Genomic DNA, 17,399 nt, shown 5'->3' with positions numbered 1-17,399 from the left:
GAGGCAGATAAAGAAAATTCCCATCACTCGCTGTGGCCTCCTGCAGCAGTAAAGGGTGACTACCAGAGGGAGACTGAAGGGCACAATTGACAACATTAATAGCAATACCTATACACTGGATGGATTTACCATCCCGACTGAGAATACAGAAAGCCTTAGTTGGGGAGAAAGTAACTAGAAAAAGAGCATTATTTGCTTTAAAAAAGGGAAGAAAATTAAATTTAGCTTTGTTTTATTTTCTTGAAAAATGTTGTAAATGTATTTGATGATGAAACACATTAGGCAAAAGGAAAGGAAATAAATATAACAGATGTTATTGATGGCAAATACAAAATGGAAGTGTCACACACACTGCATGTCCCTTCTCAAAGTGCCTGCTGTGTTTGAGGCTTTCGGGATGCTTTACATTTGAGATTCTGAGCCTCTGACAATAATAGGAAGTACAGTAGTTAAAAATATGCATTGCAAGATACTTGGAAGAAGATACAAAAGAGCATTGCTATTATTTTAAATGTCATGCTAATTGGAATGTTAAATCCAAGAATTCTAAACAAAAGACAAGAGAGATTATCTCATTATGCTTAATCAGATTAAAATAGTTCAGTTTGACCAACAAGCTCCTGACTAATTAGAAGATTTAAAAAGGCCACCTTGTTTACCAAGCAGGATTTAAAATCGCAGAGAATTGTTTTGGAAACAACGTTCGTTTGTGGCCGAGATATTTTCTTCCCATTCTTTCCAGCATGTTTCAATCCCGCCCCCGTCCCCCCACTCTCCGGCCATCTTCCCACTCAAAGTTCCAGAGACCCTCAGTACTTACTCGGAATCGCTCCTCCCATGAAGTCTGCAGAAGTTGAATCATTTCTAATGGGGATCCGAGTTCTGTGATAGTGGTCAATGTCTCTGCGATGTCATTGCTGTCCTGGTAACAATAACCATATAGCTGCAGAATAGAATGATTGGGAAGTGGGGGGGACACAAGAGGACTGCATGTTAAGTTGTTTCATCAAAGTTGATGCATAGACAAAAACAGACTAGTCCTGGTAATAATGCATCAACACAAATAATGGATAATCAAAACATGATACCTGGGGCCCTCTGCATCATATTTGATCAATCTTTACAGCACAGAAACTAACCCATTGGCCCAGGTGCCAGTTTGTTTTCCATTTTTTTTCTAAATTTAGCCCAATTCATTTTTTCCAATTAAGGGGCAATTTAGCGTGGCCAATCCACCTAGCCTGCACATCTTTGGGTTGTGGGGGCGAAACCCATGCAAACACAGGGAGAATGTGCACACGGATGGTGACCCAGAGCCGGGATCGAACCTGGGACCTCGGCACTGTGAGGCAGCAGGCCTAACCCACTGCGCCACCGTGCTGCCCACCATAGTTTTTTAAATAAACTTTATTGTCACAAGTAGGCTCATATTAACACTGCAATGAAGTTACTGTGAAAATCCCCAAGTCGCCACATTCCGGCGCCTGTTGGGGTACACTGAGGGAGAATTCAGAATGTCCAATTTACCTAACAGCACGTCTTTTGGGACTTGTGGGAGGAAACCGGAGCACCTGGAGGAAACCCACACAGACACGGGGAGACCGTGCAGACTCCGCACAGACAGTGATCCAAGCCGGGAATCAAACCTGGGACCCTGGTGCTGTGAAACAACAGTGCTGACCACTGTGCTACCTTGCCGCACATGAGTCAGTTTCCCCTTCATTTAGCTCCAGAAACTTTGATTCCATTTTTCCTCATCTATTCATGTAGCTGTCCCTTAAATGCACCCACGCTATTCACCTCAACTCCTTTTTGAGGTAGTGAATTGCACATTCTTACCCACTCACTGGGTAAACTGGAACCTGTTTGCTAACGTGCTTATGTCATAAAGTACTGATAAATGTGAGCATTTGTCACTGTTGTAATCATTCTTTAAAAAATAAATTTAGAGTACCCAATTTATTTTTTCCAATGAAGGGGGCAATTTAGCGTGTTCAATCCACCTAGCCTGCACATCTTTGGGTTGTGGGGGCGAAACCCACGCAAACACGGGGAGAATGTGCAAACTCCACACGGACAGTGACCCAGAGCCAGGATCGAACCTGGGACCTCGGCGCCGTAAGACTGCAGGGCTAACCCACTGCGCCACCGTGCTGCCCGTCACTGTTGTAATAATAAATGTTAATGAAAAAATGAAAAATGAAAATCGCTTATTGTCACGAGTAGGCTTCAATGAAGTTATTGTGAAAAGCCCCTAGTCGCCACATTCCGGCGCCTATTCGGGGAGGCTGGTACGGGAATGAAATGTCTTCATTAAATTGAAGTGGCAGGACTCGATTTCCTGGAAAGAATGCAATTTCATTTTTTTTTTATTTAGAGTACCCAACTCATTTTTTTCCAAGGGGCAATTTAGCATGGCCAATCCACCTACTCTGCACATCTTTGGGTTGTGGGGGTGAAACCCACGCAAACACAGGGAGAATGTGCAAACTCCACACGGACAGTGACCGAGAGCCGGGATTGAACCTGGGACCTCGGCGCCGTGAGGCAGCAGTGCTAACTCACTGCGCCATCATGCGCCTTTGAAATTTCAGACAGACCTATTATTAAGTTTAATTTTTGCCTTATGGTATGCCCTGTCACATTAGTAGCTAAGGGCGGCACGGTAGCATTGTTGTTAGCACTGTTGCTTCACAGCGCCAGGATCCCAGATTCAATTCCCGGCTTGGGTCACTGTCTGTGCAGAGTCTGCACGTTCTCCCTGTGGCAGCGTGGGTTTCCTCCGGGTGCCTTGGTTTTCTCGACAAGTCCCGAAAGACGTGTTGTTAGGTGAATTGGACATTCTGAATTCTCCCTCTGTGTACCCGAACAGGCGCCGGAATATGGGGTCTAGGGGCTTTTCACAGTAACTTAATTGCAGCATTAATGTAAGCCTACGTGTGACATTAAAGATTATTATTATTATTAGAGGAGGTAATTCAGACACTAGACGTGTTTGCAATCGATAAGGAGGAAGCAATAAAGATTATTATTATTAAATCTTTAAAGATAAAATAAAAATTCATCAGATCAAAGGATTATCACTAACAAATCATAAGGCTTGTGTTTAACTGAAAGGAGCAATGGCTGTCAGTGTAAAAGAAAATCAAATGTTCTGTACAATGGGTGGAACAGTTAAACTTGATCCCATGTAATTGTAATGTTGCTCTTTAACCGTTCCATAATTCAGTTGCTCCATAAAAGAATTAGGAATATTAGCCATCTGACAAATTATTCTGAGGGATGGTCAATTTTAAGTATGTCAGTGAGGGATGGCAGTATTTTCCCCTCCTGTTTTCGTTAAAATTACAGCCAATAATGGAGTCAACTTATTGAAAAGACCGTAAGAAATAGGAACAGACGTAGACCATTCATCCCTTCTCACCCGCTCCGCCATTTAATAAGATCATGGCTGATCTACGGTTCCATGCAGATTAAAATTTCCTTTGCACAACCCCAATATGTACCTTAGCCCCAACCTTAGAACTACTTACTTCATCAATGTGACATTTTAATTATCAACACCAGTTTCCTTACAGGATCTTGAGATGTTAAACTGACAACTTGATGGTTTGTGGTAAATCATGAGCAATCTGTGCTTTTCACTCACGTGCACCACCCAACCCCAATCATTAACATTTCTATATGTTTACCTTTGTATAAAATGGAGTGCAACCTAGGACTGTTATTGCAGATTTGTACACAATTTATCTTAGTGTCTCAAAAAACTCACATTTATGGTAAATTCTACACAAGACCTTTCACAGTTAGAGGAAAAGAAACACTTGATCAAAAGGTTCAAGTGTGCTGCAAAAATAGTCCATTAACATCAGTATATAGTCTGTCAGAACCAAATAGGGGAATAAATTGATTAAAGACAAAAAGTAAGATTATGAGGAACTAAGCATTGCTTACATCCTGTGTATAAATCAAGATTTTAACCGAATACGATTACCTCAGATCATTAAAGAACACATAAAAAAAAAATTGTTTTATTCTACATTTCCTCAATCGTTTATTTACAAACGACAATTTAACTTCCCCCCCCCCCCCATTATGTTATCGTTGTCATCTCTCCTTTTAAATAAATTATTTTCAGCCTGACTGCTGAAATTCCAGATTGTGCACTGTTTGCTGTCTATTTCCAATCATTTTAAGACAAACTTATTTTTGCAGTCAGGTCAGTACTTTGTCCACTGTCACAGATAACAAAGAGAGCAACATTTTGCCGGCAAAAGTTACTTTTTAAATCGATTTGTGCTTCTTTACATCACTCCTGTTTGTTTCTGAAAACAATACCTAATCATGTTTGAATAAGGGAAATGACCGATAGAATCAAAACCACTGAATTTACATACTGCTCCATTCTAACTGTTAAAGGTAATTATTTATTGTAATCTGCTGCATTATTTTTATTTCTCGGCTAAAGTGTCCACCAATGTTTTTAATAATGAAAATCAGAATCTTGTAGGTTTTTATATGTGTGATGTCAGTGCAATCTGTCACAGCCCGTCTCTCAAAAGTTCTTCATTCTTTTAAATAATAGTGACACAACTGCCCCTTCCTTGGAGAAAAAAGGGAAAGGTTAGCCTGCTACACAAAGCCTGACAAGCTCATTGGGATGAAACACAAAGTGAGGACCTTATTAAGCTGTCATCAGCAAGTTAACAGCATGCAAGCAGCAGCCCCTCATGAATGAATATGCAAGAAAAATGGACCCTGTTTTGTTGTGTGAAGTGAATAGCAAACAGAATCACTGGGGAGAGAAGCCCAGTGCAATTCAGAAGCGGTCTTGTGCCAGCCTCCAGCAAGGCTTCAAACTCAAAGTGAGAGTTTTCCTTTATAATTGCACTCTATAGAGTTGTGACATTTTCCTGAATGCCTGCGAGCGCACATCTTCATGCTGCAAGAACACATGGAGCTCACCGGGAAAGTCTCCAAAAGGGGCTTGGTGATCTAGATGAAGCGTCGTGCGAAATGCTTTAGTCTGTAAATGGTGGCAAAATCAGTGGCAACAATTATGTACGTTGCTGCTCATTTTACCATCTCAGCTTTTATTGAAAAAGTAGTGAAGCTCTCCTCAAAACTCAATGGGTGAATAAGATTCTGAAAACTCAGTAGGTGAATAAGGTTCTGAAAACTCAGTAGGTGAATGAGATTCTGGAATGCTTTGCTGCATTCACGCTGAACATATTTTGATGTACACATCTGGTGATATAGATTGTTCAACAGAAGGTGTAGAGGAGGGCAACAAGGATAAACTTAAATCTTTTAGTCTTAGAAGACTTGGAGATAGGATCTAGATGTTATGGCAGAATGAGATCTAGTAGATCTAGGTGAGATGTTGAAAATAGATTGTGACAGGATTAAAGAGCATGCCTAGAAAATATGCAGTCAAGATGTCAGATAAGATGTCTGACAAGGGTTTCTTTTTCAAAGGGTTGAAGCTATCCACAACAGTTTCCTTATTAATATGGTAGATAGGGAAATGCTGTAGTATGTAATTTAGTTTGCCGGTGGAGAACATTTGGGCAAACGAGGGATGTGTCATTTCCGTTTGCTCAGTGATGCATCATGGATAACCATGGACACTTGCTATTTGCTCGATTGCCTTCTGCCTTCTAGAGTTGGAAAGGATGTCCCACCATTTTTTCTGAAATTGGTCACAAAGCTTGTCCTTCTTTTCCTCCCTTACCCATGTCAATAGTGTTTAGGGAAGGCATTGCATGAGGATGCACCCATGAAGGGAAAGAATGAGAATTTATTGCCCCTACAGTATTTAGTTTACCCTTCAGAATATAAGACAGAAAAAGTGCAAGTTCACTCCATACGTTAATTGAAAAACAAATTAGAGTACCCAATTCAATTTTTCCAATTAAGGAGCAATTTAGCGTGGCCAATCCACCTCGCCTGCACATCTTTGGGTTGTGGGGGCGAAACCCACGCAAACACGGGGAGAATGTGCAAACTCCACATGGACAGTGACCCAGAGCCAGGATCGAACCTGGGACCTCGGCGCTGTGAGGCAACAGGCTAACCCACTGTGCCAACCATACGTTAGTTGATATTAGCCAGCGAGATGCCACAATAGATCTCTCCACCTCTGAGTCGGAGGCAAAGAAAGCCAACCAGGTTTTCTTCTCCTGATTTTGGCCAGTTAACCATGCTGGAAAGTATGCCTCTGTGTATGAGATCAAGCCCCACTCTGATGCTCTCCACTGTTAAGCACCCTGCTAACATTCACTGCTCAGGCTTACGCTTGCACATCAATCACTTGAGTGAGCTGTTGGGGGGCCAATAGTACTTTCCGTTGGTTAGCTCAGTTGGATGGTCACCTGGTTGGTGATGTGGAGCAATGCCAACTACATGAGTTCAATTCCTGTACCGTCTGAGGTTATTCATGAAGGCCCTGGCTTTTCAACCGTGCCCCTTGTCTCCTCAAAGGGGCATCTGCAACTGTGGCAAGACTTACATTTAAATTTCCTGAACATGTTCTATAGTGTAGGTCAGATAGGCTTCAGATGGTTTCACGGGTCGGCGCAACATCGAGGGCCGAAGGGCCCGTACTGCGCTGTAATGTTCTATGTTCTATAATTCAGCATGAGTCTGTACCTTTGACAGAGGAAGAAAGAAATGGGGAAGAAAATTAAGGATATTCAAAAATCTAATGTTATAATGGAGATAGTGTGTGCCACACAAGTTTTTAGAGCAGTAGTGGCTTCCATTGACACTGTATGGCGCACTGCAAATGGCTGACTTCTTAGAAGGTCTTTATGAACCAGGCAAAACATCTCAAATGCAGCCATTCCTAGTCAGTCTGAGCCTCCTCAGGTACTACTCTTGGACAATACTAGCTGCATAACTCTGTTGCAGTATGTCAGTTTGCCACGGCAAACATTTATTGGCCATTCCTGGTTGGCCTGAGATGTTGATAGTGGCCCTTGTGAACTGCTGCAGTCTATTCTTTGCCCAATTTGATACAACTGAATGGTTTGATAGGTCAATTCAGAGGGAAATTAAGAGTCAAAGATATTAGTGCGGGACTGGACTGGCACACAGGCCAGATCAGGGAAGGGCAACAGGTTTCATCCCCTACAGCAGATTAATGAATCAGTTGGATTTTGAATGACAAGCCATCAGTTTCATGATCACTTTTACTGAGGGCAAATTATTGATTCCAGATTTTTTAAATTGAATTCAAATTCTTAAAGTGCCCCGGTGAAACATGAAGCCCTCTGTCCTTCTGCTCAATCTTTCTATGCTCCAGAGATATACTAGCTGCTTCATAATGCTCTGAAGCACAAACTCTCTTGTACTGTTTATTCACTGAGATGATAGGTGAACTTGAAATAAAGTGCTCCCTTTTTGATTTGGTTCTACAGGTACAGAGTGAGCCACGCATTATTATTCATGATTTCTTCGGACCCTTAATAAGCAAATCGATGATTCGTTGTCACTTCTCCTTCATCTCTTAAACTCATATTAGCACCAAATGTGTGAAATAATGCGTTGGGGTGTTTCTCCGAACATGTTCTTGTATTTTGTGTATTGTATTCATTAAAATTACTGAAGGCAATGCTAGCCTTATGTGTTCTTTGGGAATTTGAACTGAATTGAAGCAGAGCCTCAGGAAAATTAAAATCGCACTGAGGTTGGATTCAGGAGAACTGGTCCAGCGTGTGCATTTATCAATACCAAACCCTGGTAGATCCAATTTATTTCCTAATTTAAGATCTTGCTGTCAAAGATAGAGAGCTGGGGCTAGTAATATAAACGCAGAGAACTGGATTGTGGAACAGGCTCTCAAATTTTAAACAGCACCAGTATGGGAAGTGGGAATTCAAAGTGATGTGAGATAGCCTCCTGGAGAGGATGTCACGCTTCATTATTTAAGAGTACCTGGTGATCTGCTGAATTTTAATGCACACTTGCATTCGTCAGCAAGCAAAACTACTTTGCATCAATATAAATATCATACAAATGAAGCTTAAAAAATAGTTGCTTTACCCATTCTGTGCCTTGTTCGGTGTACAATTCTCATTTTCACCCCCTCCCATTTATATCAATTTCCCCCTGTCTCACTCACAACATGTAGAAAAACACATGCAATAAATATGTCTTGGCCAATCGAGCTCCCTCCATCTCCCCGATGCGATGTCACCATGTTTTTAAAAATCCTTAACTTACTTCACTTCTGTAGGTTTTAACCATGTGCAATTGATCCAATGACTTTTGCAATATTTGATTCGAATTGTTATTTGTTGGTTGACTGGATTGCATAAAGCAGCAGCGCTAAGCCAACAGGAATGTGTTCCTCTGCATCGAACTGCACCACCCCCAACAACAGGCATTCTGCAGTAACTATAACAGGCATTCCTTGCCCCTTTGCTATCACTGGAACAAAGCGGGAGAATAATTAAGCTCACAAGCTTCCCTGCAAATCTTCTCTCCACACACACACACACATACAGCCAGGCCTTCCTCAGTGCGCCTCCCCTCTGCGCTGACCAGAAAACCTCACAAGAAACTCGCTGCCTCCTGTCTGCCCTCCAACTTACCCTCGCCAGTCACCTCAATAACATTGATGTCACGGCTGCGATTGACGTTCCCCTCAGTTAATCGCCGGTTAATCATTAACCATTCGATCAGCAGAATAGGCCAAATCCCTGTTCATTCGATGGCAATATTCAGACGATTTCTTTCCTTGTCATACGATGTGGATGTGGATGGTTCCTGCGCCATGTGATGAACTTTATTAGGAGTTGGAGTCAGTGGTTTGTGTTTGATAATTGAAGACTGTCATTCAGCAATGCAGAAAACATGAGAGCCCAAAAGGCTCGTGCTCTGATCAGGGGAACTTGCAGGCATTGCTATTATATATAGACACATATATTTCACCTCATGTGAAGGAGATGACAGCCTGTCCCGTCGTCAACTCCATTGAGCGGCCGGGCAATGAGCCCTCAGGGCTGAACAGCCGCAAGGATCACTGAAGCATTCGGCTCCCTTGCCCAGAGGTGACAGGGACAAGTCACCTACCCCACCCACACTCCATCCTCCCTCCAGAGGTGGAGGGCCAGATCACCCTCAGTAGTTGGTGAAATGCAAAGGAGGGGGGGGGGGGGGCACGACAGGCAATCGATCAATACTAACACACGTCAGGCGGAAAGCAATGAGGTTAAAGAGCATCTGCCATCGTAGACAGCGAGTGAGAGCCTCGGGCCTCCGGCCACAGGAACCCTGAGGAATTCGATCCATTTTTTATTTGCATTTCTGCTCCTAACATCTTTCTTGTTATAAAATGAATGCTAATTTGGCACATTCACAAAAGGAATCGCTGGAAAAGCAGCTTTCTGCGTGAATCAGAATAAAATGAATTCCAAAATACACAGGACAGCCACATCTTGTTCAGATGGCGTCTGCAATGTGCAGACTGGTGACAAATTTATTTCTCCTCCCCGTGCAGGCTAGGTGGATTGGCCATGCTAAATTGCTGGTGACGGGTTCTTTCTCGACCAGCCATTCTGCTTTTTATTGGCCATATTGATACCTGTGCAGCCCAGAGCAGCAACAGGAACCATGTGAAATACATAATTGACACCTTTCCCTGAGCGAACCACTTCTCCCTGGAGCAGCACTGGTGAATTCGCGATGAGGTTAACCTCGTCCAGACATTTGTGAATTCCCGGCTTTGAGGTGCAATTTCTGTTCAATAAATTGAGGTCAAATAAGGCAGGAGTGGATTGACACCATCTTTCGTTAGATAGAAGAGCAGTTGAATAAAATGCCTCGGTATCTTGAACACGGTGGTGTATAGGTACATCTAGCAGTGGTCAGGATCGAATGAGTTGCTGCTTACATGTCTATCCTCTCGAAAATATTACTCAGGAATCGGGGTGCGCACGTCCTTCCAAAGAGGCATTCCTGTGACTACTTAAGTGGGTCGGAGAAATTGCACAGGAGTGTATTCTCCGGCTTGCAGAAGGGGTTCTTTCTGCTGCGATTTATTTAGTGCTCTGGGTCAATATGTTATAATCCACTGAAGAAAGTTACTATCCAGAAAAATAGCTCACCCAAGATTCAGAGGGAGAAACAGCAGGACGTTAATAAGTGCGTGTGTTTGTGTGTGAAAGAGAAAGGCTCTAAGTCAGTGGACATCCTCGCTTTAAGTGTTAAAGCGAATGCAATTTGGAGCAGCTCTGATTTGATCTGGCCAATAAACCAGGGATCCACATCGATCGCACACTGCCGGATTGAACCCTTTTGAATTAAACAGCTCCTGACAGAAACCTACCTCTCCCTCCTGCCAATAACTCCAATTTCCCAACAACTTTCTCGACATGCTGCCACCTGCTCATGGTCAGTGATTTCGGTGCGCGGGAGGAGTGCATGCATATTCAAATCTTCTTTCAAAGGGACAGCTTCCCCAGGAATCCTCCATATTTCGATGAGCGGATGGACACTTATTTAGCAGCCCCGCTCCCCAGACCAAACAAACAGTATAGTTTGCATTCCATTCCCAGCAATGGTCATTGGATATCTGCTCTCACTAAAACCCAAGCTTATTTTATCAAACCTTCTGGCTTCACAAAGCATCTGCTCTGTAGGATCCATCAGGTATATCAACACACAGACATACAACTGGACAGTGAACCAGTGCACTTTAATCTCCTCTGTTTACCCAGCTAATGTACTATAAATACAGGCAAACACGTTTTTAAAAAACAAACAATACCCAGTCCAAGTGCCAATTGAAACTGTTTGGTGTTCTGTGTTTGCGAGTATCGGGTCTGTAGATTGAATTTTGTATCGTTCTTTCTGACCAGGGAAGACTGACCAAATTGGGGGGAGGGGGGTATGAGAACTTTAATTTTCCCCGAAGCTTAATAAATTGCAATCTGCAACCACTTTAATGAACTGGTGTTTTTTCATGGAGGAACCACTGTTAGATGGATAAGAGCGAGGGCCTATCATTGAGTGCAGTGACAGGGCACACTCTCCGGGTGAGCGCGCTACCTGCAGACCAGGAAATTGCAGCCAAAGAATCCTCAGGAGAATCTGATCAACTTGATCAACCGCTTTGGAATTTTTTTTCAATTAAAAAGCACATTGGCAAAATTCAATCTAAATCCACACGGATTGCCTTGTCACAGCGGAGTCATATTCCGGGGCTGCTGTTAAGAGGGACACAGCCGATGCTCTTGTTAATTTGGGGGTAGCGGGGAGATGTGGCGGGTCGGGTCAAACGTTATTACTGAGTGCAGCGTTAGAATTGGGCCCTCAATCGTGTTTCAAGTTCAGATTTGCAACGAGCGCGGGGAGCAGAAGGGGAATTGCATTTCTGACAGACTCAGCCATTTCTCCTGACTGCTCGCCTTGACACCTTCCCACAAAAGAGATAGAGCCCTTTTAATAACGGAAATTATTCATATAAATGCCTGCATCATTTTTAAAAAACGGTTTTGCCCAGGAAAAAGTACTACTTTACTCCCTAGCTGAAACCTTTCGGCCGTTGATTATAGGCAGAGGACTGACTGATATTTGAAGCTGGAACCAACCTGGGCGGATTGTCCAAGACGTAGGGCAGAGCTGAGTACTACAGACCATGACTGTTATCTTACAAATGACACTTAAACCTGCCATCTGTCCAGGGTGACATCGCTTTCCCCAGTAAGGAACCGACGCACGGTTACTATAGAAACTGCCTCCTGGATTTGACATCTTTCCCTATCCGCCACACATGTATCCATCTGTCTGTTCCCCCAAACCCATTCCAATTCAGCACTACATGTGCTCAAACATTCTCCTAAATTGCACCCCCCCCCCCCCCCCCCCACCCCACAAATCCTTCTGTCTGTCCTGTTATTCATTTTCCGGTTGATCTGTCCGTCCTCCCTCAACCCACAAAGTTCTGGAGAAAGCTATCGGTTGAAATGGATCTGACATTTTAAAAAGTCATGCCGAATAAAACACAACCCCCTTTGTCGCTGTCGAAATGAAGCCGGGGCAACGTTCGAAGCGAAGCAAACCATTAAGAGTGTACACGGACCGAGATAGACGTGGCAGGAAGATGCCATCCCGAGTTTATTATTAGGGTTGGCTGGAGGGTATGAGGTGGGGGAGGGTGGGGCTGACAAGCCGGGGGCAGATTGTGGGGGGGGCTGACAAGCCGGGGGGCAGGTTGAGAAGCCTTGTCCGCTGTGTAAGCGCAGTGGTTTCATTAAACTTGCAGGAAATGTGCAACATGTCCCAAGCGCATCATGTCTGTGTGGCCCTTAAAACTACCCGGAGCCACGTGGTGATGTGGTGACCGGTTTTATTAATCTGTGCAAGGTTTCAAATGTGCTGTGAGCAGTGATTAATTTTGCAAGCGGCGGAGTCATCGTTTTTAGGATCAATACATTACAGCCACGTGTGTGCGTGGGTTTCCTCCGGGTATTCCGGTTTCCTCCCACAGTCGAAAGATGTGAAGGTTGGGTGGATTGGCCATGAAAAATTGTCCAAAATTCTATGATTAACCTAGGACAAAAGTTCGGCGCAGCATCGTGGGCCGAAGGGCCTGTTCTGTGCTGTATTTCTCTATCTCTATCTCTAACCCGTCTGTGTTAAAGTGGGAGCAGTGATTTCGCCTATTTGCATTTTAAACTGGAACAGTATCTTACAGTAAGCAGCATTGCCCCATTGCCGCTTGAAGCTCTAGCGAGAACATCGAGCCCCCAATCCAGCCGGCAACCCCTTTACCCACAACCGATCTGAAACTCTTGCAGTTCAAACGCCTTGGAGGGAATCCGCACAGAGTGCTGACAATACATTCCAGTTCTCAGCCAGTCTGTGTTTTTAAAAAAAACAGGAGGGGAACTCGGCTTCGGCCACCCGAGAGCAAGTCACTTTAAAAGCAAAACGCAGCGGGAAGTTGGGCATGTGTGGAGCTGGGGCCCGCCGGAACACATTTAACCCAAATTAACCCCCTCTAATAAAGCTCCGAGGAGAACTGACCAACTCCCCAAACCCCACCTTTCAACAATTGCAAAAGGAATTGTTTCCGAAATATCACATTGCCCGAATACAATAAGTGGGCGGCAGAGATCGAACAACCAACACATTTTAGCCTAACATCATTTCAAAAACGTAATTCACTTAAAAAAAAAGTCAGCGCACAATTGCGTCTTCTGGACTTTGAAATCTGAATTATGTCTAAGAACTTCAAAACCGTTCATACCGCCACCCAGTTGTATAGTGACATGATGTCGAAATAACTGGGCAGTGTTAGAATTGAATCATATGTACTTCAGTGTCACATGTACCGCTAGAAATCCAATGTGCTGTCTCGGAAAGATGAAGTGAGAAATATCTTGAATGAACGCAATTGTTTGCTTTTTTGCACATTTTAATTCCAGTAAGAGGATGCTCGTAGTGTTCGGGAACACCGTGAATGAGTTTAGATAATGGTGGGGTTAGCGGTGTTTTCATTGAGCGCTCGCTGGACACTTTTTTCACGCCTGTTTCTGACCAAAAGAGATCAGGATGGGGTCGGAATAAAGAACGAAATCCCCAAATAAACCGAATATGTTCAGTCTCCCGTCCCCATTAAGAATTTGGCCCATGAACAAGTTCCTGATGGACACAATTCCTTGGCACTTACCTTCAGAATATTAGAGTGCTGCAAACGTTGTAAAAGTGTCATCTCTTTGACAAGCTTGTAGGACGCCAGCCTGTAGCAATCTTCCAGTGTGCCGTACTGCTTGACACAGTTTTCCATGTCGTGGCCCCCAAAGTCCACCGATTTTAAAGCCACTGCCAGCGTGTCGTTCAGCACCGCTTTGTACACCGCTTTTGTGTACCCAGAGCCCAAGTAATGGACACTGCTGGCGTTATTAATGTGCGGGCAGCCCAGAGAAAGGGAATGGAACCGAAAAGCACTGGCTGGGCTGCTGGAGACCAAGGCGCTTTCTCCCGCCGCAGTCTTGTGGAAGCCGGGGTGTCTCTGCTGCTGCTGCTGGGCTTGCAGTTGGTCAGGGGAGCTGTTCTGGGCCAGGTCCATCAAGCGCCTCTCCAGCGGTCTGGTGAGCCTCCCCGCCGCCGCCCAAGCGCCTGGCTGCTGCCGATAGCGGACCACCTCCTCGTACCTCTCCCTCAGTTGCTCCAACAGGTCCCGGTCGCTTACCCGGCTGAAGAGGAGTGACGGGTCCACGCTGAGGTGATCCTGCTGCCCGGGGCTCTCCAGGCGCTGATGCCGACGCCGCTGCTGATGGTCAAATCCGGGGATGAATAACAAATTCAGCAAAGTGCCCAGGAAGAATGAACAGCAGAGTCCGGCTGCGATGGCAATCTTTCTGCGTTTCATCTCGATCTGCCAAAGGGAGTTAGTTATTGTGTGAAACACTATCGAGGGCGGCTGTTTGAAACTGAAGTTTTCACATTGTACAGTAACATTTCTACCCTGCAGGGAAGATAACACTTGGGGATTCCCCCCCCACTCCCCATTCCTTATGTATTCTTCACATTGGCTGCACTTGCCCCCTCCTCCCCCCCCCCCTCCTCCCCGCACACACACAAACTTTGATAAGCAAAGCAGCGTGACGCGTGCTGATTGACAGGGGTAAAGTAGCCATGCGCGTAGCGTCGCGCGGCAGCATGGGAGTCGTAGTCCCTTCACCTTGGCCGCCGACGGACCAGGATCTCCGGGACTACAAGTCCCAGCGAGCATCGCATTGCCCCCCCCCCCCCCCCCCACACACACACACACACACACACACCACCCAGCCTCGGCGCCCGGCGATAGCTGGCGCGCGCGAGGGATTCCCGTCCACTGGGATCTGGACCAATCGACGCACCGAACGCCGCCAACCTATTGGTCCGCCCTCACGCCAATCATCAACAGCCATTGTGAAGGAGGCGCTCTCTGGCCCCGCCCCGCCAGACAGCGCACGTGACAAACCTGAGCCCAAACACTCCGCCCCGCGCCGCTGGGAATATGAATGAGCGGAGTGATTGGCAATGACACGGTTATCCATCAAGCGCACATTACCTCGCTATTAGCGACTAATTAACAAATGCAACCATGCTTCAAATTCTAGAGGAGCCGGAAAGGGGCAAAAAAATAAATGTTTTGATTAGTGCCATAATTGATGAATGGTAATAAATGAAGGGCGCGCAACCTGGACATCTTTGGGGCAGCTTTTCATGCAGGTTATACAGAATTGTTGTTACAGTTTACGGACTGAAGTAACTATTTAGAGTCGGTGGATCACGCTGGATTACTTCAGCCTCACCCACTGTGCGATCCGTAATTTCTCTAACCTAAGAAGCAAATAATGGAAATGACGAGCGGTAACTAAATCAAAACAACGTGTATTTATATAGCCCCTTTATTCTAATGAAACATCCCCAGGCGCTTCGTCGTGTTAATTTATATCTTGTACAGTCGTCTACTTTCAGTTTATCCCATTTTACTCGTGGTCGACACGGTGTACAGTATGGGATCTTCACACAGGGAACCCTAACAACAGCATTTTCAGCAAAATACACGTGAGGCTGGACCATTCTTAAGAAGGCAAATTTCACCATCACGATCCCAGTCAAATAGAATTTTGACCAACTTGCATATCCTCTTAGTTGCATCGTTCAGATGAATCTTAAACACTTGGTGGAAAAGTAATGGATCGGGAGCTAATTAGTTTGAATGAACGTTGTCACATATTGTAAAGGAGGCTGAGAATTCGGGTTAAGCGCCCATACTTGAAATGCTTAGATATTACCATTTCTCTCTCCACAGACGCTGCTTGGTTGTGAGTTTCGGGCATTTTCAATCCCAGTTTAAGTTTGTGTTTGTGCCAATTGTGTCCAACTCTTCTATCACTCCACACTCTTAAATCACATTGGCAACTTGTTTATAAAGCCCTAAAGCGCTGCACAATATATTTCTTGCAGTTGTTTCCTAGCTGCGTCATGCAAAGCCGCTTTGTTAATGTACGCGGGATTGAAGTGTTGCCCCTTTACTGATTCATGCTCCGCTTTCAGGCGATCTCTGCATTATTTTCCAGTTTAGGGGAAACAGTTTCTTGTCTTTTTTTAACGTTGTACTTGACTGTGGTTAGACCTATTTTGATGGAGATGTCCTTTCACTGTGGTTATGGCGGCAATGCCGGAACAAGTAACACATTTCGGAGACCGAAATTCGAGAAATGATATTTTGCAATTAAGAAATACGCCATCTACTGTTTCAGCATGCTGAGCGAGGCTCGCATTTCGCGCGATTGTGTGGCCTGGAGGATTCAAAGTAATAAATCCAGCGGGTTTTAAAGAGACATCATTCCTACTGCTCACTTACCCGCAACATGTCAAACAACTTGCAAAATATACACGGCGCCCATTTTCCTCACAATATAACCGAGCCTTCAATTTTTGCCAACTGTATTATAACCGCAACATAAATACAGGGCTATGTAACAATTTAACAACGATCATCACCCCCCACCCCAGTGCACAATTATATGAGAACACGTACTGTGGCTTAAAGAGCGGGGCGAAACTTGTTATGTTTGAATGTAACCTTTTATAGTGTATATAATAAACTGCACGTGAACCGCCCGCTCAATTTCACAAATACCAAACGAACGAATGGGAAAAGCTCCCGATCGTATTCGGCAACAACCAAACTTCGCCTTTTAAATGTGTAAATTCCTTTAAAACGAAAGGGACGTCCTGCCAAGAGTCAATAATGTTGGAAAGTGCAATTTGTGTGGGTGAGGAGGGAGCAGACACCATGATCTCTGCACGGCTGAGCCATCCACCGCCACACAACTGTTGATCTCTCAAACCTCAGTTTCAAACTCGAGCATATTTAAGCCTTTGCCTTGTTAGTGAGAAAATCGGCGTTCTGGAGACTAATTCCAGGGATTTTACTGAGGCCGGCACACGTTTAAGATCCATTCAAATGGAGTGTCATTTTAGCAACGAGAGCGGGGCAGAATGTATCACCAAGGGCGCACAGAAAGAGGCAGTACATCAGTTCTCGTTGTTTCCCTGCGACTTAAACTTCGCTGGGTTTAACATTGCCTCTGTGTGTTTCTACCTATCTCAGTGAATGTTCCTGCACCTTTAGGATTGTTTTTTAAAAAAATGCATTTTACAGATACAGTAATTCATTTGTATCGCGATGTTGTGCACTGCATGACCTGGCCGACTGTGTCATTCCACCCGTCGGGAAAGATTCACAACGCCAGCAGTTCTGGATACTGGGAACTGCAGCTCAGCCTTCAACACGCATAGCTAAGTGCTCAATGTACCACATTCCAACCATTAATCAATGATCGTCTCTGATTCCTAATCCCAGCCCAATATTGCTCCATGCCAGTCAC

General features: G+C 44.6%; 1 protein-coding gene across 1 annotated transcript in view; it reads right to left on the bottom strand.

The window, feature by feature from the left end:
* pkdcca (protein kinase domain containing, cytoplasmic a) overlaps positions 1 to 14,546 on the bottom strand; it is a 73,927-nt gene extending 59,381 nt beyond the window's left edge. The window contains exons 1-2 of the mRNA XM_038812709.1: positions 13,682 to 14,546; positions 821 to 943 (exon numbers count right to left, since the gene is read on the bottom strand). Of these exons, the coding sequence (XP_038668637.1) occupies positions 821 to 943; positions 13,682 to 14,383 (825 nt within the window). The 5' untranslated portion in view covers positions 14,384 to 14,546. The remainder of the gene's footprint in view (positions 1 to 820; positions 944 to 13,681) is intronic.
* Positions 14,547 to 17,399: the final 2,853 nt, after the last annotated feature.

This window comes from Scyliorhinus canicula, chromosome 1, assembly GCF_902713615.1.
Source record: "Scyliorhinus canicula chromosome 1, sScyCan1.1, whole genome shotgun sequence".
Classification (NCBI taxonomy): Eukaryota; Metazoa; Chordata; class Chondrichthyes; order Carcharhiniformes; family Scyliorhinidae; genus Scyliorhinus; species Scyliorhinus canicula.
This window is presented reverse-complemented; position numbering and strand designations above follow the sequence as displayed.